The 27,168-nt window shown below is 45.4% G+C and overlaps 2 protein-coding genes and 1 pseudogene across 3 annotated transcripts in view; 1 reads left to right on the forward strand and 2 right to left on the reverse strand.

The window, feature by feature from the left end:
• The first annotated feature begins 205 nt into the window (after positions 1–205).
• Positions 206–1,615, forward strand: LOC139415399 (spidroin-2-like). Its single transcript, XM_071163513.1, has one exon. It carries the CDS (start codon positions 206–208, stop codon positions 1,613–1,615), a length of 1,410 nt encoding a protein of 469 aa, XP_071019614.1.
• Positions 1,616–7,724: 6,109 nt separating this feature from the next.
• Positions 7,725–9,481, reverse strand: LOC139415548 (insulinoma-associated protein 1a pseudogene; annotated as a pseudogene).
• A 685-nt stretch (positions 9,482–10,166) lies between these two features.
• The window catches only part of LOC139415549 (cilia and flagella associated protein 61), a 31,615-nt gene continuing 14,613 nt past the window's right edge, over positions 10,167–27,168 (reverse strand). For both annotated transcript variants that reach the window (XM_071163657.1, XM_071163658.1), the window contains exons 19-26: positions 26,895–27,063; positions 26,497–26,671; positions 15,803–16,110; positions 15,218–15,545; positions 14,252–14,331; positions 13,859–14,064; positions 12,229–12,325; positions 10,167–12,106 (exon numbers count right to left, since the gene is read on the reverse strand). In XM_071163657.1, coding sequence (XP_071019758.1) covers positions 11,906–12,106; positions 12,229–12,325; positions 13,859–14,064; positions 14,252–14,331; positions 15,218–15,545; positions 15,803–16,110; positions 26,497–26,671; positions 26,895–27,063 — 1,564 coding nt within the window. In that variant the 3' untranslated portion in view covers positions 10,167–11,905. The remainder of the gene's footprint in view (positions 12,107–12,228; positions 12,326–13,858; positions 14,065–14,251; positions 14,332–15,217; positions 15,546–15,802; positions 16,111–26,496; positions 26,672–26,894; positions 27,064–27,168) is intronic.

Here is a 27,168-nt window from a genome sequence, read left to right on the forward strand (position 1 = left end):
TTGTGTGCTGGAACCGTTTATATGTAGGTGCTGGAATGCCACAATATTCTTAAACCAATATTCTACGAGGTGCTGGTGCTCAGCAGGGTCAGGACATGCTGCAGGCTGTTAGTGACACACTAAATACCAGCTTCAAAACAAACTACACTGTTGTACACCAACACCTGCCGTAATGGAAAATTCCTGGAGGCTTGTTTGTCTTGCCATGTGCAGCCCAGGGGGAGAGAGCCCAGGGGGAGAGAGCCCAGGGGGGGGGGGGAGCCCAGGGGGAGAGAGCCCAAGGGGAGAGAGCCCAGGGGGAGAGAGCCCAGGGGAAGAGAGCCCAGGGGGAGAGAGCCCAGGGGAAGAGAGCCCAGGGGGAGAGAGCCCAGGAGGAGTGAGCTCAGGGGGAGAGAGCCCAGGGGGAGAGAGCCCAGGGGGAGAGAGCCCAGGGGGAGTGAGCCCAGGGGGAGTGAGCCCAGGGGGAGTGAGCTCAGGGGAAGAGAGCCCAGGTGGAGAGAGGCCAGGGGGGGAGAGCCCAGGGGGAGAGAGCCCAGGGGGAGTGAGCCCAGGGGGAGTGAGCTCAGGGGAAGAGAGCCCAGGTGGAGAGAGCCCAGGGGGAGAGAGCCCAGGGGAAGAGAGCCCAGGGGGAGAGAGCCCAGGGGGGGAGAGCCCAGGGGGGGAGAGCCCAGGGGGAGAGAGTCCAGGGGAAGAGAGCTCAGGGGGAGAGAGCCCAAGGGGAGAGAGCCCAGGGGGAGAGAGCCCAGGAGGAGTGAGCTCAGGGGGAGTGAGCCCAGGGGGAGAGAGCCCAGGGGGAGAGAGCCCAGGGGAAGAGAGCCCAGGGGAAGAGAGCTCAGGGGGAGAGAGCTCAGGGGGAGAGAGCCCAGGGGAAGAAAGCCCAGGGGGGGAGAGCCCAGGGGAAGAGAGCCCAGGGGGGGAGAGCCCAGGGGGAGAGAGCCCAGGGGGAGAGAGCCCAGGGGGAGAGAGCCCAGGGGGAGAGAGCCCAGGGGGAAGAGAGCCCAGGGGGAGAGAGCCCAGGGGGAGTGAGCCCAGGGGGAGTGAGCCCAGGGGGAGAGAGCCCAGGGGAAAGAGAGCCCATGGGGAAGAGAGCCCATGGGGAAGAGAGCCCAGGGGGAGAGAGCCCAGGGGGAGAGAGCCCAGGGGAAGAGAGCCCAGGGGGAGTGAGTCCAGGAGGAGTGAGCTCAGGGGGAGAGAGCCCAGGGGGAGAGAGCCCAGGGGGAGTGAGCCCAGAGGGAGTGAGCCCAGGGGGAGAGAGCCCAGGGGGAGAGAGCCCAGGGGGGGAGAGCCCAGGGGAAGAGAGCCCAGGGGGGGAGAGCCCAGGGGGAGAGAGCCCAGGGGAAGAGAGCCCAGGGGGAAGAGAGCCCAGGGGGAGAGAGCCCAGGGGGGGAGAGCCCAGGGGGAGAGAGCCCAGTGGGAGAGAGCCCAGGGGGAGAGAGCCCAGGGGAAGAGAGCCCAGGTTGGGAGAGCCCAGGGGGGGGAGAGCCCAGGGGGGGAGAGCCCAGGGGGGGAGAGCCCAGGGGGAGAGAGCCCAGGGGGAGAGAGCACAGGGGGAGAACCCAAGGGGGGAGAGTTTACTTTTCTTATTTTTTTCTTTGTCTCTGAGTGGTACAGATAAGAGAAGGCATGGGCTGTACTGAACTCTGCTGTGGACTAAGCTGAAAGACTGCCTGTTGACTTGCCTTTTTTTTAAAGAGGGGCGGATGGATGGATGGCAGAGTTGATAAGTAGAGGGAGGATGTGAATAGAAAAGAGAAGAGAGGAAATTGGGGTTGTGGGTGTGGCTGACAAGCAAAGGGCAGGTGTAACTTCCACCATCTGTGTGTGCGCACACGTACACCCTCACACAGAGGACAACACGTCCAACCACGTAACACTACTCCCAAGGTCTGGTTAACTGCATTACTCTGCTGAATGTCTGATTATATCAGGCAAATTGAATAACTCTGTGTTGCTTTAATGTGAGATATCAAGTCAGCTCACAGGATAAAATGAAGGTGTCTTTGAACCAGACCAGAGAGTAGAACTGCCTTGGGATACTGACTGGGAAGCCTCTGTTATGAACACTTACAGACAACACACACACAATGTTATGGCAACCAGACTATCAGCTCTGTGGCACTGAACCATTCCTAGTTAATTATAGAGTCAGTAGTGCCAAGTTACACTATATACTGTATATATGAAAGAACGTGGACACCCCTTCAAATTAGTGGATTTGGCTATTTCAGCCACACCCATTGCTGACAGGTGTATAAAATCAAGCACACCACCATGCAATCTCCATAGACAAACATTGGCAGAAGAATGGCCTTATTGAAGAGCTCAGTGACTTTCAACGTGGCACCGTCATAGGATGCCACCTTTCCAACAAGTCAATTCGTAACATTTCTGCCCTGCTGGAGCTGCCACGGTCAACTGTAAGTGCTGTTATTGTGAGGTGGAAACATCTAGGAGCAACAATGGCTCAGCCGCAAAGTTGTAGGCCACACAAGCTCACAGAACAGGACCGCCGAGTGCTGAAGCGAGTATTGCGTAAAAATCGTCTGTCCTTGGTTGCAACACTCACTGCTGAGTTCCAAACTGCCTCTGGAAGCAATGTCAGCACAAGAGTTGTTTGTCTGGAGCTTCATGAAATGGGTGTCCATGGCTGAGCAGCCAAAAGCCTAAGATCACCATGCGCAATGCCAAGTGTCGGCTGGAGTGGTGTTAAGCTCACCGCCATTGGACTCTGGAGCAGTGGAAATGCGTTCTCTGGAGTGATGAATCACACTTCACCATCTGGCAGTCCGACGGACTAATCTGGGTTTGGCGGATGCCAGGGGAACGCTACCTGCCCAAATGCATAGTTCCAACTGTAAAGTTTGGTGGAGCAGGAAAAATGGTCTGGGGCTGTTTTTAATAGTTTGGTCTAGGCCCCTTAGTTCCGGTGAAGATAAATCTTAACACTACAGCATACAATGACATTCTTGATGATTCTGTGCTTCCAACTTTGTGACAACAGTTTGGGTAATGCCCTTTCCTGTTTCAGCATGACAATGCCCCCGTGCACAAATCGAGGTCCATACAGAAATGGTTTGTTGAGATCATTGTGGAAGAACTTGACTGACCTGCACAGAGCCCTGACCTCAACCCCATCAAACACCTTAGGGATGAATTGGAATACTGACTGCGAACCAGGCCTAATCGCCCAACATCAGTGCACGACCTTACTAATGCTCTTGTGGCTGAATGGCTCAAGTGGGAAAGTCTTCCCAGAAGAGTGGAGGCTGTTATAGCAGCAAAGGGGGGACTAACTCCATATTAATGCCCATGAATGAGATGTTCGACAAGCAGGTGTCCGCATACTTTTGGTCATGTAGTGTATATACAGTATACTTTCTGTCATATTATCACAGACTCCCTGCTCTCTCCTTCGATGGAGTTCAGATTGGCTGTCATATTATCACAGACTCCCTGCTCTCTCCTTCGATGGAGTTCAGATTGGCTGTCATATTAACACATACTCCCTGCTCTCTCCTTCGATGGAGTTCAGATTGGCTGTCATATTGACACATACTCCCTGCTCTCTCCTTCGATGGAGTTCAGATTGGCTGTCATATTAACACATACTCCCTGCTCTCTCCTGCCATGGAGTTCAGATTGGCTGTCATATTAACACATACTCCCTGCTCTCTCCTTCCATGGAGTTCAGATTGGCTGTCATATTTGAATGGTACACTATTAAAGCTTCTACCTACTTGCCAACGCTATCTCATTGTGGTGTAGAACTAGACTGCCACAGGCAGCTCCATTATAGTGCAGCAGCGGTCGGTACTGTTGGTGTGAAAGGCTTTATCTGAAGCTCTTATCTTTGGCCCACTCCCCAGCTGCCTGTCTGCCGCACACCTGTCTGGGATACCCGCCGAGAGGAGGTGTGTGTGTGTCAGGTTTTAATGTCACATGAAAAAGTACAGTAAAAGGCCTTTTTTGCAAGCTCCAAACCCAACAATACAGTGATCAATATCAAAGTAGTACTAAAAATAACAAGGTAGAACGGAAACAAATGAGAAATAAAAACAAGAAATAAGAAGAACAGGAGAAAGTAAGAAGACATATACAGGATCAGTTCCAATACCATATTTACAATGTGCAATGTGGATAAGGTGACTAGGCATCAGGGTATTTGATCAACAGAGTAGCAGCAGCGTATACGATGAGTGTATGTGTGTGTTCGCGTGCGCTTTTGTGTAGAGTCAGAATAAATGTGTCTGCATGTTGTGTGTGTTGGAGTGTCAGTGTGTATGAGTTTGTAGATTCCTGTGAGTGTGCATGGAGATAATGGAGAATACAACGGTAAACTCAGGTAGTCCGTGTAGCCATTCTGTTAGCTACTGTATTTATCAGACTTATGGCTTGGGGATAGATGCTGTTCAGGAGCCTGTTAGTGTCAGATTGAGGCACCGGTACCGCCTGCCGTGCGGAAGCGTGATGTGTGTGGTGGTGTGGGCTGGAGGTGCATGAGGACTGTTAGTGTCAGACTGAGGCACCGGTACCGCCTGCCGTGCGGAAGCGTGATGTGTGTGGTGGTGTGGGCTGGAGGTGCATGAGGACTGTTAGTGTCAGACTGAGGCACCGGTACCGCCTGCCGTGCGGAAGCGTGATGTGTGTGGTGGTGTGGGCTGGAGGTGCATGAGGACTGTTAGTGTCAGACTGAGGCACCGGTACCGCCTGCCGTGCGGAAGCGTGATGTGTGTGGTGGTGTGGGCTGGAGGTGCATGAGGACTGTTAGTGTCAGATTGAGGCACCGGTACCGCCTGCCGTGCGGAAGCGTGATGTGTGTGGTGGTGTGGGCTGGAGGTGCATGAGGACTGTTAGTGTCAGACTAAAGCACCGGTACCGCCTGCCGTGCGGAAGCGTGATGTGTGTGGTGGTGTGGGCTGGAGGTGCATGAGGACTGTTAGTGTCAGACTGAGGCACCGGTACCGCCTGCCGTACGGAAGCGTGATGTGTGTGGTGGTGTGGGCTGGAGGTGCATGAGGACTGTTAGTGTCAGACTGAGGCACCGGTACCGCCTGCCGGGCGGAAGCGTGATGTGTGTGGTGGTTTGGGCTGGAGATGCATGAGGACTGTTAGTGTCAGATTGGGGCACCGGTACCGCCTGCCGGGCGGAAGCGTGATGTGTGTGGTGGTGTGGGCTGGAGGTGCATGAGGACTGTTAGTGTCAGATTGGGGCACCGGTACCGCCTGCCGTGCGGAAGCGTGATGTGTGTGGTGGTGTGGGCTGGAGGTGCATGAGGACTGTTAGTGTCAGATTGGGGCACCGGTACCGCCTGCCGTGCGGAAGCGTGATGTGTGTGGTGGTGTGGGCTGGAGGTGCATGAGGACTGTTAGTGTCAGACTGAGGCACCGGTACCGCCTGCCGGGCGGAAGCGTGATGTGTGTGGTGGTGTGGGCTGGAGGTGCATGAGGACTGTTAGTGTCAGATTGGGGCACCGGTACCGCCTGCCGGGCGGAAGCGTGATGTGTGTGGTGGTGTGGGCTGGAGGTGCATGAGGACTGTTAGTGTCAGATTGGGGCACCGGTACCGCCTGCCGTGCGGAAGCGTGATGTGTGTGGTGGTGTGGGCTGGAGGTGCATGAGGACTGTTAGTGTCAGACTGAGGCACCGGTACCGCCTGCCGGGCGGAAGCGTGATGTGTGTGGTGGTGTGGGCTGGAGGTGCATGAGGACTGTTAGTGTCAGATTGGGGCACCGGTACTGCCTGCCGGGCGGAAGCGTGATGTGTGTGGTGGTGTGGGCTGGAGGTGCATGAGGACTGTTAGCCAGGCCATCACCATGTGAGGAGAGGGGTCTGGGGTTCAGGGGAACTGAAGGAATGTGTTGAGGTTAGTGAGGACATATTTTGTGGTCACCGCAGAGCATTTGTGAAGTGCAGTTGAGGACACTTCCTCTTCCGTGTAAAATAAAAGTCCAATACAGTCCAAGAATTTCCAACATGTTTTACCACGACTTTCCCCTCTCTAAACCTCAGAACTTTAGGTGCCTTTTTAAAAAACAGAAATCCACCATGTAACATCGGTACAATTTTTTTTGTAATTAGCAAAAGTCAATTGAAAATTCCTAGCGGCCCACCAACGAACTCACATACATCTACCCATTCCAGTTTAGAAACAATTTTCCATTTTCAGTGGTATATCCATACTAATTTCTTACTGTATTCATTTTCTGGTTTTATCATCCAGCTCAATCAAGTTTTTGGGGGATTCTGATTATTTACAAGCTTATAGGGCCATGCCTTAGGTTTCTGACCATGCCACTCTTAGTGAGTGAGCATAATATGTGCAATTGACAGCTTGCAGTCCTCTACCACCAGCAGCAGTTACTGTGTAAGGGTGTGGCTGGCTCGGCCGTCACATCTTTCTACTCCTCCAGAGATCTGGTTGCCATGGAGAACCAGGTGGAGCCCAGGTGGCTATGAGAGCTTACCCTTAGTAGTAAAAAAAAAAAAAAAATCCCTTCATTACTTTATAGCATTATACTCAGCATTGTCACTAAGCCAGTTCCAGTGTAATTAAACACTTAATATTATGTGGATTCTCATTATAGTTGCATGGACTGAAGGATTATTACAACAAACAAAATGTCTTAAACATGTATGTGACTTCAATTGAGCCCTAGAGTGACAGGAACCAGTATTCTCCCCAACTATACTCTGCCCTGTGCTGCACTATGAGATGGGATGCAGTCAGTGGAGGCTGCTGAGACGAGGACGGCTAATAATAATAACTGGAATGGAGTGAATGGAATGGTGTCCAAAACATGTGTTTGATACCATTCCATTCACTCCATTTCAGCCATTATTATGAGCCATCCTCGTCTCAGCAGCCTCCACTGTATGCAGTGAGAAATAAACAGCCGCCCACCACTCTCTGGTGCAGTAGTGCCATCTCTGCTTCTTGTTGGTCTGCTCTGTGCTGCTGAACTATGGGATGTTGCTAATGGAGGCTGCCTCCGGTGTGAGGATGATAGCCTGAGTCAAAGAGTCAATGTGTTGAGGGGGAGCCTTTTAGGAAGACAGACAAAACAAACTCAACCTGCTGAACACCTGCACTACCCTGTACTCCCTCACTGACTGACCATGCAGGGCCAAGACCAGGCCATGTCCACTTACTTTCTGACAATAGTGAAATGCACTATAATAACACCACCACTGTGGCTGCATGATCCTGAAGCTACAAGCTCAGAAAACAGAATTTTCTTGGATCCAAGTTAGTCAAACAATATAGATTTTTTTGATTTTATTATTTAGACATATAGCTAATAGTTATAAAACAATCAGAGCAAAAAAACAGGATTGCATTTAAGAGCATTGAAGAGAATGTTTTATAAGCTCAGGGTCGATCGATTACTTATACACCATCCTCGGTATCTATGTAAACTTGAAATAAATAAGTCAAAAGGATAATTTGGCTATGGCATGAAAAAATACATGAATAAGTCTCACATAAATCACACAAAACATAATTTACATAAGATCAATTCAATAAATAAATAAATAGAAAATAACCATGATGGTTTTATGTGTAGTATATTGGCAATACACGTGTAAAATAACAATAATGATACAATATCTGGCCACTGATAAATAAGACATTAAAAACAATCATTATTCAACATATAAATTAAGGCAGTTTTACAGCAGGAGTGTACATGAGCTCTAATCCAAGGCATTGATGGCTACACTAGGGCAAACCTTTCAAATTGTATTATGTTCAGAGACAAAGCTAAAATTGAATGTCCACAGATTCACAAGCTAATAAAGTGATAGATACATTTCCAGCCTGTGAATTAAAAGGCAATTGTATGACAACAGTACAGCTAGGATATGCCTTTCTTAGGTCTAGAAGCTAATGCAAAAGCACTTGTGCAGAGATCCTATAAAAATAAAGTTAACAGTCTAATGCTTTACGTACTTTAGATAAACTAAGCTGAGTCTGAAAAATATATAATTCAAGCTCCAAACGGGATTTTAAATCCCCATTATTAAATGCAGTGGTCGAGGACCGAGACAAACTTCACGCATACTGTATGACGTCCACGCGTAAAGGCACAGGTATCTCTTCAGTTTAACAGGCTGGTCGCACAGGCATCTGAAGGAGTATAACTTGCCTGTTTTCTGAGGGATGACATTTGTTGATGTGCCGTGTAAGTCCCGGAGAACTATAGAACATGGCAGGGCAGTATTTGCATGGGTAGACCTGCGAGGAGTGGAGGAGGCGGATGTGCCTCTCCTGGTTGACTCTGTTGGGAAAGTCCTCTCCACAAACAGGGCACAGGTGGCACCCTGAGGAACTCAGATTCAATGGTGCGTGGCTTGGAGTTTTGTCACTCGGTTTTCCTTCGTTTTGGGATAAGGGATAGGCCTCGTGGACCTCACTGCTGGTATTGTGGGAAGCTGTGGCATGTTGAGATATGATGTGCTTTCTTAGGTATGCCTGGCGTTTAAACTTTTTCCCACAGTGATGACAATCATAGAGACCCTCCTCTGATCCAACTGATCCCGACTCTGACAGCCCGGGGCTGGGTGTGTCTCTATCACTCCGGCCCTTTATTTCATCAGACACAGCCTTGTCGAGCGCGCACATCTTATCACTCTCTGATTTAATATGTTGTGCACCAGACATTGACGCGTTATTTTGAGGTTTTGGTTTGTGCCAGCGCCTGTGGGAGGCTAGGTTTGCCGGGCAGCTGAAAACCTTATCACATTCAGGACATCTGTACTCAATCCTCACTATCCTGGAACACTTATGCTGGGCCAACGCGAAGGGGTCGCCATATGCTTCTCTGCACAGTTGACAGACGAACTCACCGAGAGGCTTGTCACCTGCTGCCGGCTGTGGTCTGGGTTTTTGGTCGACGGGAGCCTCTTTAATTTTGAGCCCAAGCACGGGTGATGTGGTCATCTCGTCTTCGAAATGTAGTTTCTTGATAGCTTTGTTTTTTTTTGATGGAGGCTTGTTTTTACGCTCGGTGTCGCTTGAAGGCCTTTTGGTGCCATTCCCGGTGACAGCGGGTAGATTTGGGTTCGTGGTTGTCCCGGTCCGATTGCAGTTACTAGTACCGATTTTTAGGTCCACAGGGGCAAAGAGGGGATCTAAAGTGGTAAGCGATGCAGGTGTGGGAAAGGATTCAGCAGACACCGGTGAGCCGAGATTGAAATGTCTCTCTAAATATCCCTGTTCATGGTCTTTACTGACGGGCCGGGTGGGGCTGTAGAGAACCTGGTACAATGCCTCCGGGTTCCCAAACTGAACAGGTTTAGCATCTTGTCCGGGGGCTGCTGCTGTTGCTGATGCCTCGCAGAACAGGGATGCTGCATCTGCGCGCTCAGGGAAGGATGCGAAAGCTTGTATTTGTCGTCCCTGCTCCACCTCATCAGAGCGGACCCTGTAAGACATAGGGTTTGGTTTCTTGTTCCTTTTCACTAAAAATCCTCTTGGCATTTTTGCGATGGACGGAACAGATTAAGGCACTGTTGACGCACAGATTATGTTGAAATAAAATCCAGGTTCAGGTTATTATTACAGACACATCGGACACTTTGATTGTTCACCGTTCCCCTGGCTGCTATTGATTCGTTCTCCTCCCGAGATGCTTTCATCACGACATAGCTGCACTCGTTTTAAGGGGAAATTATGATATTGTTCTCGCCCCTTGTTGCCTCATCCCCAACCAATCAGATGGAACTAAGATCCCTATGGATTTGCGGAGTTGGTTTGGGAGGGTGGAGAGAAGGGCTTGGTTTCGGGTGGAAATAAAGGAGGATTTGCAGCTTGCTAAGCAGATGTACCTGAGTAAAAAAAATAAAAAATATTACTATGCACGCATTGCCCCCTCATAACCTCGTCCCGTCGAAGGCACACGCCGGGACCCTCCTCTTTTTACGGTCTGATGAGTTTGCATAGAAATGCACACGTGCCTCGGCTTTGTGTCCCTCCTTTAGGCACACAAAGATCTGCCAAAAAGGAGATGTCCATTACTACACAACAACCATTAGAATCTAAAATAAAAATTAGGGAGGGGTGCCTGATTTATCGGACAATGACAAAGATGGTTGAGGTTGGTGTTATTTATTAGTTGGCCCACCCAAAATATTATTTTCTGTGCAGACACACACACACACACACATTGCTGAGTTGCATGTTTTAATCTGCTTCAATTGCATAATTATTAAGCTTTATTCAAGGCTAAAGAAAATCGACAAATTGTTCAACCAATACAAAGTTTAAACTACAGCCTATTCCTTTAAAACACCACATTTAAAAACCCCAAACAAGCAAATATTTATATTGGAGAGAAAGAAAAAAAAGCAACAAAGAAACATTTCAAGGCATCCATAGCGACATGTGTTGGATACGACAGTTGAACTCTGGACATATGAATCAGTCATTTTACGCATACATAATTAATGAAACAGGGTTCCCTGCTTTGCATTACAATGGCAGCGCTTTTGCAAGCTGTATCCCGCTTGTGATTGAAAAGGAAATTGCACGGTAAAATGTGCAACAAAGCAATCTGGCCAATAGATACTTTCGGCGCGTGCTGTGCGTGATCAGTGTGGTTTGAACAAAGCCGACCCTCCAAACGGGCCCTACCATGATTATCTCTCCGTTAAAAACAGCCAAACCCAATTCCTTTAGGGTCATATCCCATCTCTAAAATATAGCCTAAAGGCTATCCACCACCATGGCGAGGAACGAGAAGACTTGTCTAGTTTGGCTAATGCGTCAAGATTTCATTCCATAATAATTTGTGCGATAAACCACATGCCAGATGTCTGACCAAGTCTTTTTGTTTCTTTTGAGAGAATTTGAATGGCATAGGCCTCTCCGGTTATTAATAGGCATATAAATGTATATAACTATAAAGTTGCTCAAACTAATCTGAAATAGGGCTACGTGAAATTATTGTAATTAAAGTAATTATCCAAGGCCCAAACAATGATGCAAATAATAATTTAAGATCTTTTTCAGTAGGTAAAATCTTTAAAAAGTGTTTGAAAACATGGTATTCTAACATGACCTACAGCATAAGCCTATAATATAGGCCTATAGGTCATGTTAGAATACCATGTTTTCAAACACTTTTTAAATTGCCTTCCTCTGGGAAATTGTTTGCATTAAAATGGCTAATTATTCAATAGCCAGGGGATGACACAATTCATTGGGTGTCATTGAGCCATGTCATTTCATAGATTCATATATTGTACCAATTAACGTTTATCTTACCGAGCTATTTGATAATCGCTTGAACGATCCCATACCTTGAGGCGCGTGTGCGGCCTCAAGGTATTTGTTCATTGGCGTGTGCTGCGCAAAGAAAGGCAGTGAAGATTTGAGCCTCATTACCATACAGCTGTAGAATATAGAACCCCTCCTCGCACTCACTAAATCCACTTTCATCTAGGCCTAGGTCGTATCAGTCATTCCAATAACATTTGCAGTTACAATTACAAGTGACCTTTTAATGCGAATTTGAGCAAAAACTGTTATGTGAGAAAGCAGAATTTGACAATTTGTTGTGACTTTATTATAACACTTAATGAGGATTGTTTTGTTTTCTCTGTTTTCTCAAATCAGTCAACTTTAACTTCTCATAAAATTAAAACAACTACAAGTTAGTGTTCTTGTTCATGCTAAAAGTGTGTACATAGCCTAATATTATTGTCTATCTAAAATCACATGTACATTTATTAAAAACATTGGCTACTGTATTTTCTGTTCAAATGAACTCAATTGAATGTCAATGTTTTTACTACAGTTGGATGATTCTACAACGTTTAAATTAAATCAAAACAATGGAATATTTCTTTGTGATGAATATGTCATTTAAAATGTGGGTTGAGGTAAAATAAGATGTTGGAGCAGTTACAGTAGTCCAGGCTGGGCATACATAGTCAGGTGGTACCTGTTGTACCTCAGGTAATTCAGAGTGCTGGTCTTCAGGGAAGCCAATCCCCCACTTGTTTCAAACACCTTCTTGAGAAACACGTTCGGTTCCTCAATAATGTCCAGCTTCTCATCTACCATTCTCTGAACGAGCTCTGAAATGGACACATCATTGTGGTCCTGGAGAAAGAGGGAAGGCCTTCGTTAAAAGCCCCCCCCCCTCAAAAAAGACCATAGCAATGACAAATAGTATCGGTAGACAAACAGTTCATGTGAATGGAGAAAGATGAGACAAATCCAACCTGCACTTTAGTTGATTCCATTATCTGGTGCATTTCCTGCTCAAAGTCTGCAAAGCGATCATGATATATCGCCAGGCACCATTTCTCCCTGAAATAACTACCAACACCCCCCCCCCCCCCCCCCCACACACACACACATACAAACACACACACACACATTTAGTGCATTCACCTAAGAACCCCCAACAGAACAGCAACAGCATGGACAATTCATTATTTTAACAGTTGATGATGTGTTCAGTCAGCTCCAATAATGACATTGAGAGTGGCCTCATTCAGAGCCATGACAAGGGCCAGTGATGAATCCAGATGTAGTAAGTGTTAGACAGCCTTATGAACACGGCAGGGTGGCTAAGCTTCTCCACAGAGCAGAAGAAGCAGATTGGGGACCTGCATTAATAGATTAGACCCAGCGACAATGGCTCCTATATATGGCGTGTTGAAACATCAGAAACGAGGTCATTCAAACACCAATCTCCAACCGCTAGCCTACCTGCAAACACTGACAGGGAACAGTATCTTGAAGACATACTTCTTCTGAGAGAGCTGCCTACTCAAAATGCAGATTTACATAAAGACAGTGTGTTGATTTACTTTTTTCCTTGACCATACTTGTATTGTCTGTAAACATTTGAAATGTAACTATATATTACATGGCCAAGAGTATGTGGACACCTGCTCGTCAAACATTGTTTCAAAATCATGGGCATTAATATGGAGTTGGTCCCCCCTTTGCTGCTATAACAGCCTCCACTCTTCTGGGAAGGCATTCCACTAGATGTTGGAACATTGCTGCAGGGACTTGCTTCCATTCAGCCACAAGAGTATTAGTTAGTTTGGGTACTGATGTTGGGCGATTAGGCCTGGCTCGCAGTCGGCATCCAATTCATCCCAAAGATGTTCGATGAGGTTGAGTTCAGGGCTCTGTGCAGGCCAGTCAAGTTCTTACGCACCGATCTCGACTAACCATTTATGTATGGACCTCGCTTGTGCACGGGGGCATTATCATGCTGAAACAGTCCAATGTTGGCAAGCTTTATACCACTCCAGCCAACGCTTGTCAATGTGCATGACAATCTTAGGCTTGTGTGCAGCTGCTTGGCCATGGAAACCCATTTCATGAAGCTCCCGACGAACAGTTATTGTGCTGACATGTTTTCCAAAGAGTGTTGCAATCGAGGATAGATAATTTTTTACACGCAACGCGCTTCAGCACTTTGCGGTCCTGTTCTGTGAGCTTGTGTGGCCTACCACTTCACGGTTGAGCCATTGTTGCTCCTAGACATTTCCACTTCACAATAACAGCCCTTACAGTTGACCGGGGCAGCTCTAGCAGGTCAGAAATTTGACGAACTGACTTGTTGGAAAGGTGGCATCCTATCCCGGTGCCAAGTTGAAAGTCACTTAGCTCTTCAGTACGGGCCATTCTACTGCCAATGTTTGTCTATGGAGATTGCATGGCTGTGTGCTCGATTTTATACAAGGTGTGGCTGAAATAGCAGAATCCACTAATTTGAAGGTGTGTCCACATGCTTTTGGCCATCTAGTGTATCTTTCCAGAGACCTGAATCTCCCCACTCGCTCCTCTCTGTGGTGTACTGTAATGTAAACCACCCCAGCAGCTACCTACCTGTAGAGGTCGTGAACCAGCCCTTCATCATAACGGGAACACAGGCGGTTGAGCAGCAGCTCATGTTTCCCATAGAGACACAGGTAGTTGGAAACTGGGAAGGGCTTCAGTGACAGACAGGTGATTGTCTCCACCATGCCGTACTGGTTTAGGTGCAGGTGGAAATAGTTGCCAGTCTCAATGCGGCCAGTCAGGATCTCTCTTCCCTGGGGAGAATAGGACAAATCAGACAGGGATTTCAGTATTGTTGTTAACATCACAACTTGTATGAGAACTTGGAAAAATAATCTATAGTCTATAGTCTATATCTATAGTCACAAAGAAAAATGCATACTTATGTGACAAAATAATCAAGCCATGCACTTTCTAGTGAGGATTTCAAATGGTACCTACCTCTACAGGGTGAACTGCAGATGGTCTTTGCTCTGGTTTGGTAGCATGGAGATAACGGTATCCTCCTGGCAGTCTACCACCTTGGTAAAAACCGTGTGTACAGATAGAACAGCTGAACTGGGTTTTATGGGTCTACTGATGCCAATAAACAATGAAAACCCAGGCATGACTCCCAAGTCACAGACATGTCTTGCTTACAGTGTCTGAAAATAATGTTTCCAACTGTGGGATGCTTTGAAATACCTAATTAGTGTAATATTTATAAAAACACACGGTAACTTGATGAGCAATAAATAGTTACAGTACTATATTTATGTTCAAATGAAGAGAATTGTATATGTGTGGATAACTACCACAGTTTAACAGACAATGCTGTAGAATAATGCCGGGTGATGAGGTATTTCTACCACTAGGAAAAACGTTCAAGGCTTTTCAATTTGTTTGAAACGGACAAAAATAAGTGGTTGTTTTGTGAGCACAGCTCTTCACCTGACCTTGTTTACCCTGTGACTAAACAAATACAGAATCGGCCATTGTTATGGTTCATTGTTGTTTGATGATCAAACAGTAAAATGAGAAAGAAGCGAGTAGCTCAGAGATTCCATTACTAGGGAACAATGTAGCATTACAATAAAATGTGAGATGGAGTACATTGTCCTGAACAGACAGGATAACAGGACATACAAGGTGCGAAACTTTGGGTTTTGAATAAATCAACAATGATAGAAAAAAAATGGCAATTAGTTATAATTAGAATTATGACTCAATTATAAACTGGGTGATTCGGGCCCCAAATGCCAAGGCTAAAGGCTGTATCCATGCACTCCGCGCTGCGTCGTCATTAAGAACAGCCCTTAGCCGTGGTATACTGGCCATATTCCACATCCCCTCAGGCCTTATTGCTTAACTATAACACATGGATGAAGATCATTTCTCTGGCTATTTCTGTGTTGGACGGCAGCAGACCTTGGATCTTGGCTTGTGTGTAGATGGGGATTAGGCGGTCCAGGTCGGCTGGAGAGTTGACGGCCGGCTCCAGCGTGGGGTCGAAGAAGGGCAGCAGAGCAGCAGCCAGCTCCTGGCCTACCTCCCTAGAGTTGAAGCTGGAGTGGCACCACTGGTCTGCGAGATAGCGCCGGGCAAACTTGGTGAGGGGCCCGGCTGCGCGGATGGTGGAGTCGTTCGTATGGAATGTGGTGTCTATGACCAGTCGGCCGTCGTACACCAGACAGGCGTCGTTGATGGTCTTAAAGGCATCGTAGTCCACACCTTTGGAGGAGAGGTTCATAAAGACCTACAGAGAAATCAAGGATGGTTAGGCAGTTTTACTACATTAAATGATCCTGCTACCAACTATTTTACTCTGCTCATACGATTATGAAATCCACAATTAAAATGGACAATAAGAAACCAAAAATGATTGAAGCCCACAACACCTCTGATATACATTCCATTTTAGAGACCTGTTACAAATTCACTGAATCAAGTATGAAGCTACTGCACCCTAGTAAGAGCGCCTCTTTTCTCTCAGAGATGGTGATTTGGACTTACAGAGCACTCCAGCCGGAGAGGCTGACTGTCACTGGTGAAGGACAAGGAGGTGATTGGCTCAGGGTTCTGTCCGTCATTCATCTGGGCCAGCAAGCAGTTGTGGTGAACATGGACCCCACTATTCTCCAAGGCCTTCTTCATGGCCTTCTCCACTGTGGGGTTGCTGAAGCACGATCTGGGGCTGCAGCTGGAGCCCTCCGTGGTGGGCAGATGGACCAGGTGGATGCGATAGCCTTGGACATCCAGGCATAACAGAGTCTCCACACAGGTGTACACGTCAATGGTGTTGCCATACACTATGGCATTACCTGTAGTGCCACAAAAACAAGACATTCCAACAAAAAACAGATTGAATGAATAGCGAGCTTGATGCAATTTACAATCACAAGAGGATTAGTTGAAATGTATTTCAGCCAGCCTTCTCAAATTACTCAGATGCTATGTGGATGGAGAAGATCGGGTCACTTGGCAACAAGGGGGCATGGCAACCACACAAAGACTGCCTAATCTTCTCTTTGTCAGTGAAGAGCTGTGGAGGAGGGATGAGATGAGAGCAGCTATTTGAGTGACCTCTGAATTCTTACAGCTCAGCCTCTCCTGATGATGAAAACTCACTGATGTTAATAATGACAGTAATAGGAGGATCTAAATTAGTTTAGCCTCAGTGAATGTGTCCTTTGATGCACACGTTTCAGAAGTGGCCCTTTTCTCCTCGATCTAGCCATCCATAACCTTGGGCTTATTATCCTAAATGGGAAGAACAACCATGGCTGCCGCATTCCAGTTGATTTGAGACAGTAATGTAGATATTGTGCCTGAATAAAATAATTTCTAAGGCCTGTATAAAAAAGTATTGTACTATTTTTTGGGGGATAAAAGGAGAAGAATTGTATAATAGTATGCATTCAAGTAAGCATCATTCTGGTCGAAAAACTAGAGATCATCCCAAATTTTGTAATCATCATTTATAAGGACTGCAAGCATGAAGTTGATGCATTTATGTAGAATGAAAGCTGTTCAATGAAGCACCCCACTTTTAGTCAGGGCTTTGCTTTTCTGTCTCTGTCCATGGTGCTGAAGTGGACGGCTACAGCAGTGCCACTACAGAGGACAATGCTGCCAGTACACTTTAAATGCCTTTTATATTTCTATGAAGTATATCATTATTATTCCTCCTTTCTATAATTATTTTGCTGAAATTAAAAGGAATGAGGAACAAGATGGTGCCGGAGAGGATGGCAGACGTTTTACGTACCCAGACGATTGTGTTTCTTTTGTTTGTTTATTTGCGTTGTTTGTAACTTATTTTTATACTTATTTTGTACATAATGTTGCTGCTACTGTCTCTTATGACCGAAAATAACTTCTAGACATGATTACTTACCAAGGACGAGTAGAATCCTCTTTTCCTTTCACAACTCTGATAAGGCCGACGCGAACGATTACACTGCTTCCTCGGAAACAAGCCCTGATTCCCGTGATCTGCGTGAAGAGGAGGCGGAGAAAGAGGGGGCGAAGGTCGGGCTGCCTTCTGAGAATTCGTAGGCGATCGAATATATCCCTACTACCCTCCTTTCTGCTAGCAAACGTGCAATCTTTGGACAATAAAATCGACAAGTTACGCGGAGGATTAAGCTACCAACGGGACATTAAAAACTGTAACATCCTATGCTTCACGGAGTCGTGGCTGAATGATGACATCATCAACATACAGCTGGCTGGTTATACGATGTACCGGCAGGATAGAACAGTGGCATCTGGTAAGACAAGGGGCGACGGTCTATTTATTTTTGTAAACAACAGCTGGTACACGATATCTAAGGAAGTCTCAAGCTATTGCTCACCAGAGGTAGAATATCTCATGATAAGCTGTAGACCACGCTACCTACCGAGAGTTTTCATCTGTATTCTTTGTAGCTGTTTACATACCACCAGAGTCAGAGGCTAAGACAGCATTGAATGAGCTGCATTCTGCCATAAGCAAACTTTAATGCAGGGAAACTTTAATTTGTTTTACCAAATTTCTATCAGCATGTTAAATGTGCAACCAGAGGGAAAATAACTCTGGACCACCTTTACTCTACACATAGAGACAAAGCTCTCCCTCGCCATCCATTTGGAAAATCTGACCATGATTCTATCCTCCTGATTCTAGCACCAGTGACTAGATCAATAAAAAAGTGCTCAGAGGAAGCAGATGCTAAGCTACAGGACTGTTTTGCTAGCACAGACTGGAATATGTTCCAGGATTTCAACAATGGCATTGAGGAGTACACCACATTAGTCATTGGCTTCATCAATAAGTCAATTGATGACATCGTCCCCACAATGACTGTACGTACATACCCCAAACAAAAGCCATGGATTACAGGCAGCATCCGCACTGAGCTAAAGGCTAGAGCTGCCGCTTTCAAGGAGCGGGACTCTAACACGGAAGCTTATAAGAAATCCCGCTATGCCCTCTGACGAACCATCAAACAGGCAAAGCATCAATACAGGACTAAGATCGAATCGTACTACACTGGCTCTGACGCTCGTCGGATGTGGCAGGGCATGAAAACCAATACAGACTACAAAGGGAAGCACAGCCGGGAGCTGCCCAGTGACACGAGCCTACCAGACAAGCTAAACCACTTCTATGCTCGCTTCAAGGAAAATAACACTGAAACATGCATGACAGTTCCGAAAGACTGTGTGATCACTCTCTCCGCAGCCGATGTGATCCTCAACACAGGGGCCCCTCAGGGGTGCGTGCTCAGTCCCCTCCTGTACTGCCTGTTCACTCATGACTGCACGGCCAGGCACGACTCCAACACCATCATTGCATTTGCCGATGACACAACAGTGGTAGGCCTGATCACCGACAATGACGAGACAGTCTATAGCATGCCCCCATTCTCATCAACGGGGCTGCAGTGGAGCAGGTTGAGAGCTTCAAGTTCCTTGGTGTCCATATCACCAACAAACTAACATGGTCCAAGCACACCAAGACAGTCGTGAAGAGGGCACGACAAAACCTATTCCCCCTCAGGAGACTGAAAAGATTTGGCATGAGTCCTCAGATCCTCAAAAGGTTCCACGGCTGCACTTTCGAGAGCATCCTGGTTGCATAATTGCCTGGTATGGCAACTGCTCGGCCTCCGACCGCAAGGCACTACAGAGGGTAGTGCGAACAGCACAGTACATCACTGGGGCCAAGCTTCCTGCCATCCAGGACCTCTTCAAGAGGTGGTGTCAGAGGAAGGCCCTACAAATTGTCAAAGACTCCAGCCACCCTAGTCATAGACTGTTTTCTCTGCTACTGCACGGCAAGTGGAACCGGAGCGCCAAGTCTACCTCAAATAACCGGTGCCCCCCGCACATTGACTCTGTATCGGTACCCCCTGTATATAGCCTGCTGCTCTTTAATTACTTGTTACTTTTATCTCTTATTCTTATCTGTATTTTTTTGGCGCATGTGACTAATACAATTTGATTAGATTTGATTTGAACCAATGTCTTCAACATATTTTTTTTGGTATACATTAGATTCATAGTAGAAGTAATTTGCATTTAGTAAATTATTTCCTCCATAATGAACAGATCCCCTAATTAATAGGCTTAATCTGAATCACTGCACATCTCATATTTCTTCAGATGAAAAATATGAATTCTACTTAAGCACATCAGTCTTTTCATTAGCAGAAAACTTTACATTCCAAATAGCACCCTATTCCCTTTATAGTGCACTACTTTTGACCAGGGCCCTATATAGGGAATAGGGTACCATTAGGGAGCTGGCCTCTCAGAAATTAGTATCACCCTGTAAATGGAGGGAGATGGAGGAGGCAGACCTGGTTGAGAGAAATGAAAGATTTCCCTCTCACTAATTAGACCCTAATTATTCATAGACTTTTGAATAATGTTACATCCATGGAAATTAATGTAAGGGCGCTATCATGCCTTCCTACATACAGTAGTATACCAAACATAAAGAACACCTTCCTAATATTGAGTTGCACCCCCTTTTGCCCTCAGAACAGCCTCAATTCATCGGCGGATGGACTCTACAAGGTGTCGAAAGCGTTCCACAGGGATGCCGTCCCATGTTGACTCCACAGTTCTGTCAAGTTGGCTGGATGTCCTTTGGGTGGTGGACCATTATATATATTTTTACACTTTCTTTTTTATTGAAGAACACAAACAAAAAACAGTCTGGCAGGTACAGTATACATCATGCGTACAACAGTAACATCATATTTGAATTAGACAATGTACAAAACCCATTTTTCCCAGTATTCCTGGTCTCTCCATGTGTTCTTAAAGGTCATACGCTCCATATAGTGTATTTCTTAAACAATGTCTACCCATTGGGTCACGGGGTCTTTTTGTAGCCATTTCCTAGTGACAGCCTTTTTACTGGCTGCCAGTAGGACCTTCAACAGGTACTTTTCTCTATTGTGTAAGTTATCAGGTATTTCATCCAAGGACAAAGAAATTCATGTTTGATGAATGCTTGTTCTATGTCAAAACCAGTTAATTTTTTTCTTATTAGTCCGCAGTAGGATTAAACAGCAGGGTAGGACCAAAATATATGAGTGTGAGTTTGATTTCAGTTTAGGTGTTGTGAAGAAACGCATAACATCCTTCCAACAGAATTCTTTCCCATACCTCAAGTTAGTAGAGCTTAATTGAGTCGTAAATCAAATCAAACCTTGATATCCGTTTGTCTCGTTCCCTAAACTGTTTAGGTGGGATTTGATTGGGCAGTGATTGGAACAAATACAGTCACCTCGGCAGGATGTTAATTTGGATTGTTTCGATTCTACTACTAAGATCCAAAGGAAGTGAATTCCACCTGTCCAGGTCATCATATATTTTCTTGTTGGTGGGAACGTAATTCATGTCATAAAGTTTGGGTGTATATTTTGGTAGGTTTACTTTAAGATATTTAATGGATAAAAGGTCCACTGGAAATTATACCTGCTCTTCAGTGCTTCCTATGGGGTATGATTATATACTAGGGCTTGGGTCTTGTGTACGTTAAGCACACACCCTGAATATCTTCCAGATGTTTGTAAAACATCCATCAATCTAGTGCCTGGGTCTTTAAAGAACAAGAGAACATCATCAGCATACATGCAAATCTTATGCCCACTGCCTCTTACTGTTACTCCCTATAAATATGGGTCCTGTCTTATTGCCTGGACTAATGGCTCGATGTTCAAGGAGAAGAGCCTGGGTGAAAGATTACAGCCTTGTCTTGCCCCACATTCTAAAATGATCATTCGTGACAAATGTCCATTAATCTTTATTCTGGCAGTCGGACATTAATAGTGTTTTGACGCAGTGTATCACTTCTTTGTTGAAACCAAATCGATCCATAACTTGGAATAGATAATCCCAACCCACTGAATCAAATGCTTTTTCTGCATCTAGACTGATTAATATAGCACTTATCTTCTCCTGACTGATGTGGTCCATGACATGTAATGTTCTCCTTATGTTGTCTGTCTATTCTGTATGAACCCAGTTTAATCCCCATTAACCAATTTTGGGATTATGTCCTCCATTCTTTTGGCTGTTAATGATGCATAGTTTATAATCCATGAAAAACAAATTGTGATAGGTCTATAGGAAGTGCATTCCTGCTTATCTTTACCCTCTTTTGGAATTACAGATATTATGGCTTCTCTCCACAGTGGTGGTAGATCCCCCTCCTGCAGAGTCCAGTTAAAACAGGCCTGAAGTAGAGGTGTTAGTTGTTCTCTGAAGGCTTTGAACCATTCTGAAGGGAAGCCATCAGGGCCTTAAGTAGAGGTGTTAGTTGTTCTCTGAAGGCTTTGAACCATTCTGAAGGGAAGCCATCAGGGCCTGAAGTAGAGGTGTTAGTTGTTCTCTGAAGGCTTTGAACCATTCTGAAGGGAAGCCATCAGGGCCTGAAGTAGAGGTGTTAGTTGTTCTCTGAAGGCTTTGAACCATTCTGAAGGGAAGCCATCAGGGCCTGAAGTAGAGGTGTTAGTTGTTCTCTGAAGGCTTTGAACCATTCGGAAGGGAAGCCATCAGAGCCTGAAGTAGAGGTGTTAGTTGTTCTCTGAAGGCTTTGAACCATTCGGAAGGGAAGCCATCAGAGCCTGAAGTAGAGGTGTTAGTTGTTCTCTGAAGGCTTTGAACCATTCTGAAGGGAAGCCATCAGGGCCTTAAGTAGAGGTGTTAGTTGTTCTCTGAAGGCTTAGAACCATTCTGAAGGGAAGCCATCAGAGCCTGGAGACTTGTTCACTTGTAGATTAGACATTGCATTATTCATTTCTTCAGTAGTTATTTCTGAAGGAAGTCTATCATTTTACTCTATCTCAATGAGGGGAGATCAAGTGAGTTAAAAACAATACTATTGTCTGTGCATCTACCTTCTCTGGTTGCTTGTACCGATTTGTATAGTATGATTCAAATGCATTCTGTATTGCATCCAAACATTCTGTATTTCACCCACAAATTGTATTATGTGCTTGTTGTTTTCTGAGTCCATGCTAGAAATTGTGTTGCCTTTGAGCCTGATTCATAATATCATTGTTTCAGGAACCTAAGCTTTTTCTCAAGTTCTTCACTATAAATCTGGTCAATTTCCTGTTTTACCTTTTGAATCTCACGTAATATAAGCGGGTCTTTGAGATGACTATGAGATCGTTCTAAGCTTCCCAAAGTTTCCTGTAATTTTAGCAGTTTCTTTGCTTGAATCTTTTTCTTGAGAGATGATGTGGATATGACCTTTGCTCTAATAACCGCCTTAGCTGCATCCCACAATGTAGGAGATACTTCCCTGTTATCATTATTCTCCAGATAGACATTCAATTCTGTCTTTATTGATTCCTTGAATGCTGGATTATTCAGTTTACTTGAATTAAGCCTCCATAGAGTATTTATTGGTTTGCTATTAAGGTGTAGAGTTAGGTTAACTCCATTATGATCCTTCTGCCCGATCCTACATCTTTAGACTTGTGCCTATCTGCCCTGTACATGAAAAAGTAAAAAGTATATTCCCTTCCTGACATATGGAAGTTGTGCAATACATCATTCCTGTAATATCCTATTGATATTTTAGCAACCAGACTTATTTACCTATTTTGATGTGTGCTGTCCAATTCTGAGTTTGAAATCTTGTTAAAATCCCCTCCACAGATATGAGTGCCAGACGTTTCCTTCCTAAAGAAGACCATGTCACTCCCCGGGGACACGTATAATGTACATTCAATAATGTAACATCCTTGTGATCCAGTTTACATTTAACAAGGATACATCTACCCTCCTTGTCTTTAATATATGACATAAACAAAACATTTACTGAATTTGGGCTAAAAATTGCAACACCCCTTCTACCCGTTTTATAAGAGAAAAAGCTATTCCTATAGCCAATTTTCTCGAGTTTCTCGTGATCAGGATGGGATAAATGAGTTTCCTGCCAGAATAATATGTAAACTCTCTCCCGTTTCATCTTTGCTATTACCTTACTTCTCTTGATGTCACTCCCCAGTCCGTTTACAATGAGACTTAGGACCTTAAATCCAGATGATGCATCAATATAAACCCCAAAACCTGTGTACCATAACAGCCTGCTTAACATGAACCTAAAAAATAATGAAAAATCAAGAACAACAGAAAAGTAAACCAAAGTGGGAAGAGACTTTGCTATAAGGACTCTCATGTCAGAGGATTGTCCCTTGCCTCTGGAGTTTGAGGGAATGAACCTGACCGCTGGAAAGCCCCTTGCTCAAGTACCAAAATGCGTGAAGCAGTCTGAATCAAAACCTGTTGGAACCAAAAATAAAAAGGCCGCCTTTTTGTCGCCGACACACATCGGATAATTACAAGAGCAAAATAGGAGTGTAATGTAACAGAGGATAAATAATGGAACAGTAACAGTCTGGTCTATATATTATATCCTAGAATAGCCTATATAAGCCATCAACCATATGCAATTCATTCATTGAATCTTCCCTATGATACAATATGTCCTTCTGTCGCCTCGTTGTCGGTGTCCTCAATTCAAATCAAATTGTATTAGTCACATGCGCCGAATACACCTGTACACCTGAAATGCTTACTTACAAGCCCCTAACCAACAATGCAGTTTAAAAAATATGAATAAGAAATAAAAGTAACAAGTAATTAAAGAGCAGCAGTAAAATAACAATAGCGAGACTATATACAGGGGGTACCAGTACAGAGTCAATGTGCGGGAGCACCGGTTAGTCGAGGTAATTGAGATATAGGTACATGTAGGTAGAGTTATTAAAGTGACTATGCATAGACAATAACACAGAGTAGCAGCGGTGTAAAAGGGGGGGGGAGCAATTAAAATAATCTGGGAAGCCATTGGATTAGATGTTCAGGAGTTTTATGGCTTGGGGGTAGAAGCTGTTTAGAAGCCTCTTGGACCTACACTTGGCATTCCGGTACCGCTTGCCGTGCGGTAGCAGAGAGAACAGTCTATGACTAGGGTGGCTGGAGTCTTTGACAATTTGTAGGGCATTCCTCTGACACCGCCTGGTATAGAGGTCCTGGATGGCATGAAGCTTAGCCCCAGTGATGTACTGGATCGTATGCACTACTCTCTGTAGTGACTTGCGGTCGGAGGCCGAGCAGTTGCCATACCAGGCAGTGATGCAGCTGTACAACCTTTTGAGGATCTGAGGACCCATGGCAAATCTTTTCAGTCTCCTGAGGGGGAATAGGTTTTGTCGTGCCCTCTTCACGACTGTCTTGGTGTGCTTGGACCATGTTAGTTTGTTGGTGATGTGGACACCAAGGAAGCTCTCAACCTGCTCCACTACAGCCCCTTCGATGAGAATGGGGGCGTGCTCGGTCCTACTTTTCCTGTAGTCCACAATCATCTCCTTTGTCTTGATCACGTTGAGGGAGAGGTTGTTGTCCTGGCACCACACGGCCAGGATAACATTAGCTAATAGATCTGTAAATAACGTGACCATATGTAATGTGTCCATATAGGCGACATACTTCAGGCTTCTCACTCTTACAAAGCAGCGGGGAAAAATATGCAATGTCAATCATAACGGTCCAATAAGCCTAACATCTCGCCGTGACTATTACGTCCGTAAAATCCGATTCGTTAGTTTCTATCTTCGTTGGAAATGCCTGAGTCTCTCTCCAATGTGAACGTCCTCTCGCCAAGGTGACTTCCCTCTTTCTCCGTGACTCTGCCCGCCGACCACGGTCCATGGGAGGAGCTGCTTGAGTCTTTCAGCCAATGAAGATGCCTGTCTCCTGATGGTATACTCCACTGGGACACCCCTTGAATTCAGGTCTTCAGCAGCCTGCATGCTATTTTGAAACCGGGTTGTTATCCAGAAATACTCACATCTTTTCCGGGAATGTTGTTTGGAAGCGAATCTCTTTCTAATTTAGTACCTTCTTAATAGGGGAGTATTCCTTCCTTATTTTCAGCATCTCTCCCACATAGTCATGATCAAAGAACACTCGTTGGCCTTGGAAGTTAACAAGCTTTTTCCAGGCTACACGGTGGACTTTCTCTTTGACTAAGAATTGTAGGAAGTGCACAACTATGGATCTTGGTAGGTCACCATTGAGGGGTTTTGAGGCCAGAGCTCGGTGTGCTCTCTCGATTCCCAAGTCAGTTTCGTCTTAAAGTATTTATTTGAATACACCCTCCACGAATTTGGGCATTCAGTATTTTCCTGTTCCCTCGACCACAGAATAAAGTTTAATGTTATTACGACGTGAAAAACCTTTGAGTTCTGTCACCTTTGCCTGTAGTGCGTGCTGGCTTTTCAAAGACTGCACAAGCGCGTCCTTTATTGCAGTGTTCTATGTATCCATTTCCCCAATGTGCTGTTCTGCATCTCCCATTCTTGTAGATATGCGGTGAAGTTCTTCTTTGTTTTCTTCACGTTTCTGGTTAATGTCCTTCTCGAACTCACGTAGTTATTTTCGTACATCTTCTCGGAGTTCCTCTCGAAAGGGTAATTCCTCCTTTATCACCTCACGGAATGAGGGATATTTTGCTGCTGTTAGCTCGTTTGTGCTAGCATTAGCCATCTCTGTTTCGTCAACAATTTTAGTTTCTTCTACCTTGTTACGGACTATCGTTGTTGCTCCACAACCTATTCCTGCTTCCCCCTTTCTGTTGTAGCATAAGTTACTATAATACTCAGAGTAAATACTTGAATTTATGGGGGAAATACCCAACAGATGTGCAGTACGAAAAATCAGGCAGCCATTTCCTAAATTGCATCACCAAAAGTCTGTGGTGGCCCATTCTTGATACACGGGAAACTGTTGAGCGTGAAAAACTCAGCAGTGTTGCAGTTCTTGACACAAATCGGTGCACCTGGCACCTCCTACCATACCTGTTCAAAGGCACTTCAATCTTTTGTCTCGCCCATTCACGCTCTGATGGCCCACATACACAATCCTTTTCTTAATTGTCTCAATGCTTAAAAATCCCTTTAACCTGTTTCCTTCCCTTCATCTACACTGATTGAAGTGGATTTAACAGGTGACATTAATAAGGAATCCTAGCTTTCACCTGGATTCACCTGGTCAGTCTGTCATGGAAAGAGCATAATGTTTTGTACACTCAGTGTACATACTCACTTGGTTAGCAGCCAGTATGTGTCAATCCTCATGACAAGGAGTGGCATGATGGCAGAAACAGATTGGTATCCAGGCCACATACATACCCTTCAGCTCCACAAAGTTGTTGAGCAGCCACTGGTAAGCGGTCACACAGTCGTGGTGGTCGTTGAGGGTGAAGAAGTTGGATGGGACGGGCCCGGTGTATCTACGGCGGGGCTGGGCTGGGAGCTGGCTTTTGGGGGGAAGATGGCTGCCGTCCACACCAGTGGGACAGGAAACCTAGCAGGGACGAACCCAGAAATCCTCACAGCAATCATTCAAGTTTTAGAACATCAATACAGAATCATGTGATTATGAAATGATGACTATTGTGACAAAATAAAATAAATAAATGACACTATAGAAATCGTGCTTTAATTTCCCCCAACACTATGACATAAAACATATTATACATATACTACTACTACTAATTATAATCTTATATGCAGGATGTCCCTCCAACCTGGTACTGCTGGCCTGTACAGAGGATGAGATGATCATAAGGCACTTTCCTGCCCCCAGACACCAGTACGTGCTTGGCTGCCCTGTCGATGCCCACCATCTTGCCTGTCACCACGTTGATCCAGGAGCGCAGAGACATCTGGGCATGGTCCCTGTCGCTGGAGCTATGACTGTGGGCAGCGAACAGGGGCACAGAGGTAAAATGTTTTGTATGCTAGCGTATTATGGAGCCCGTTGAAAGACATCCTCGAACTCGAAAGATTAAATAATGCATA

The sequence above is a fragment of the Oncorhynchus clarkii genome, chromosome 8, assembly GCF_045791955.1.
Source record: "Oncorhynchus clarkii lewisi isolate Uvic-CL-2024 chromosome 8, UVic_Ocla_1.0, whole genome shotgun sequence".
NCBI lineage: Eukaryota > Metazoa > Chordata > Actinopteri > Salmoniformes > Salmonidae > Oncorhynchus > Oncorhynchus clarkii.

Excerpts from the sequence above, each read along its gene's own strand:
- LOC139415399 (XM_071163513.1), top strand. The coding sequence starts at position 206 with ATGTGCAGCCCAGGGGGAGAGAGCCCAGGGGGAGAGAGCCCAGGGGGG.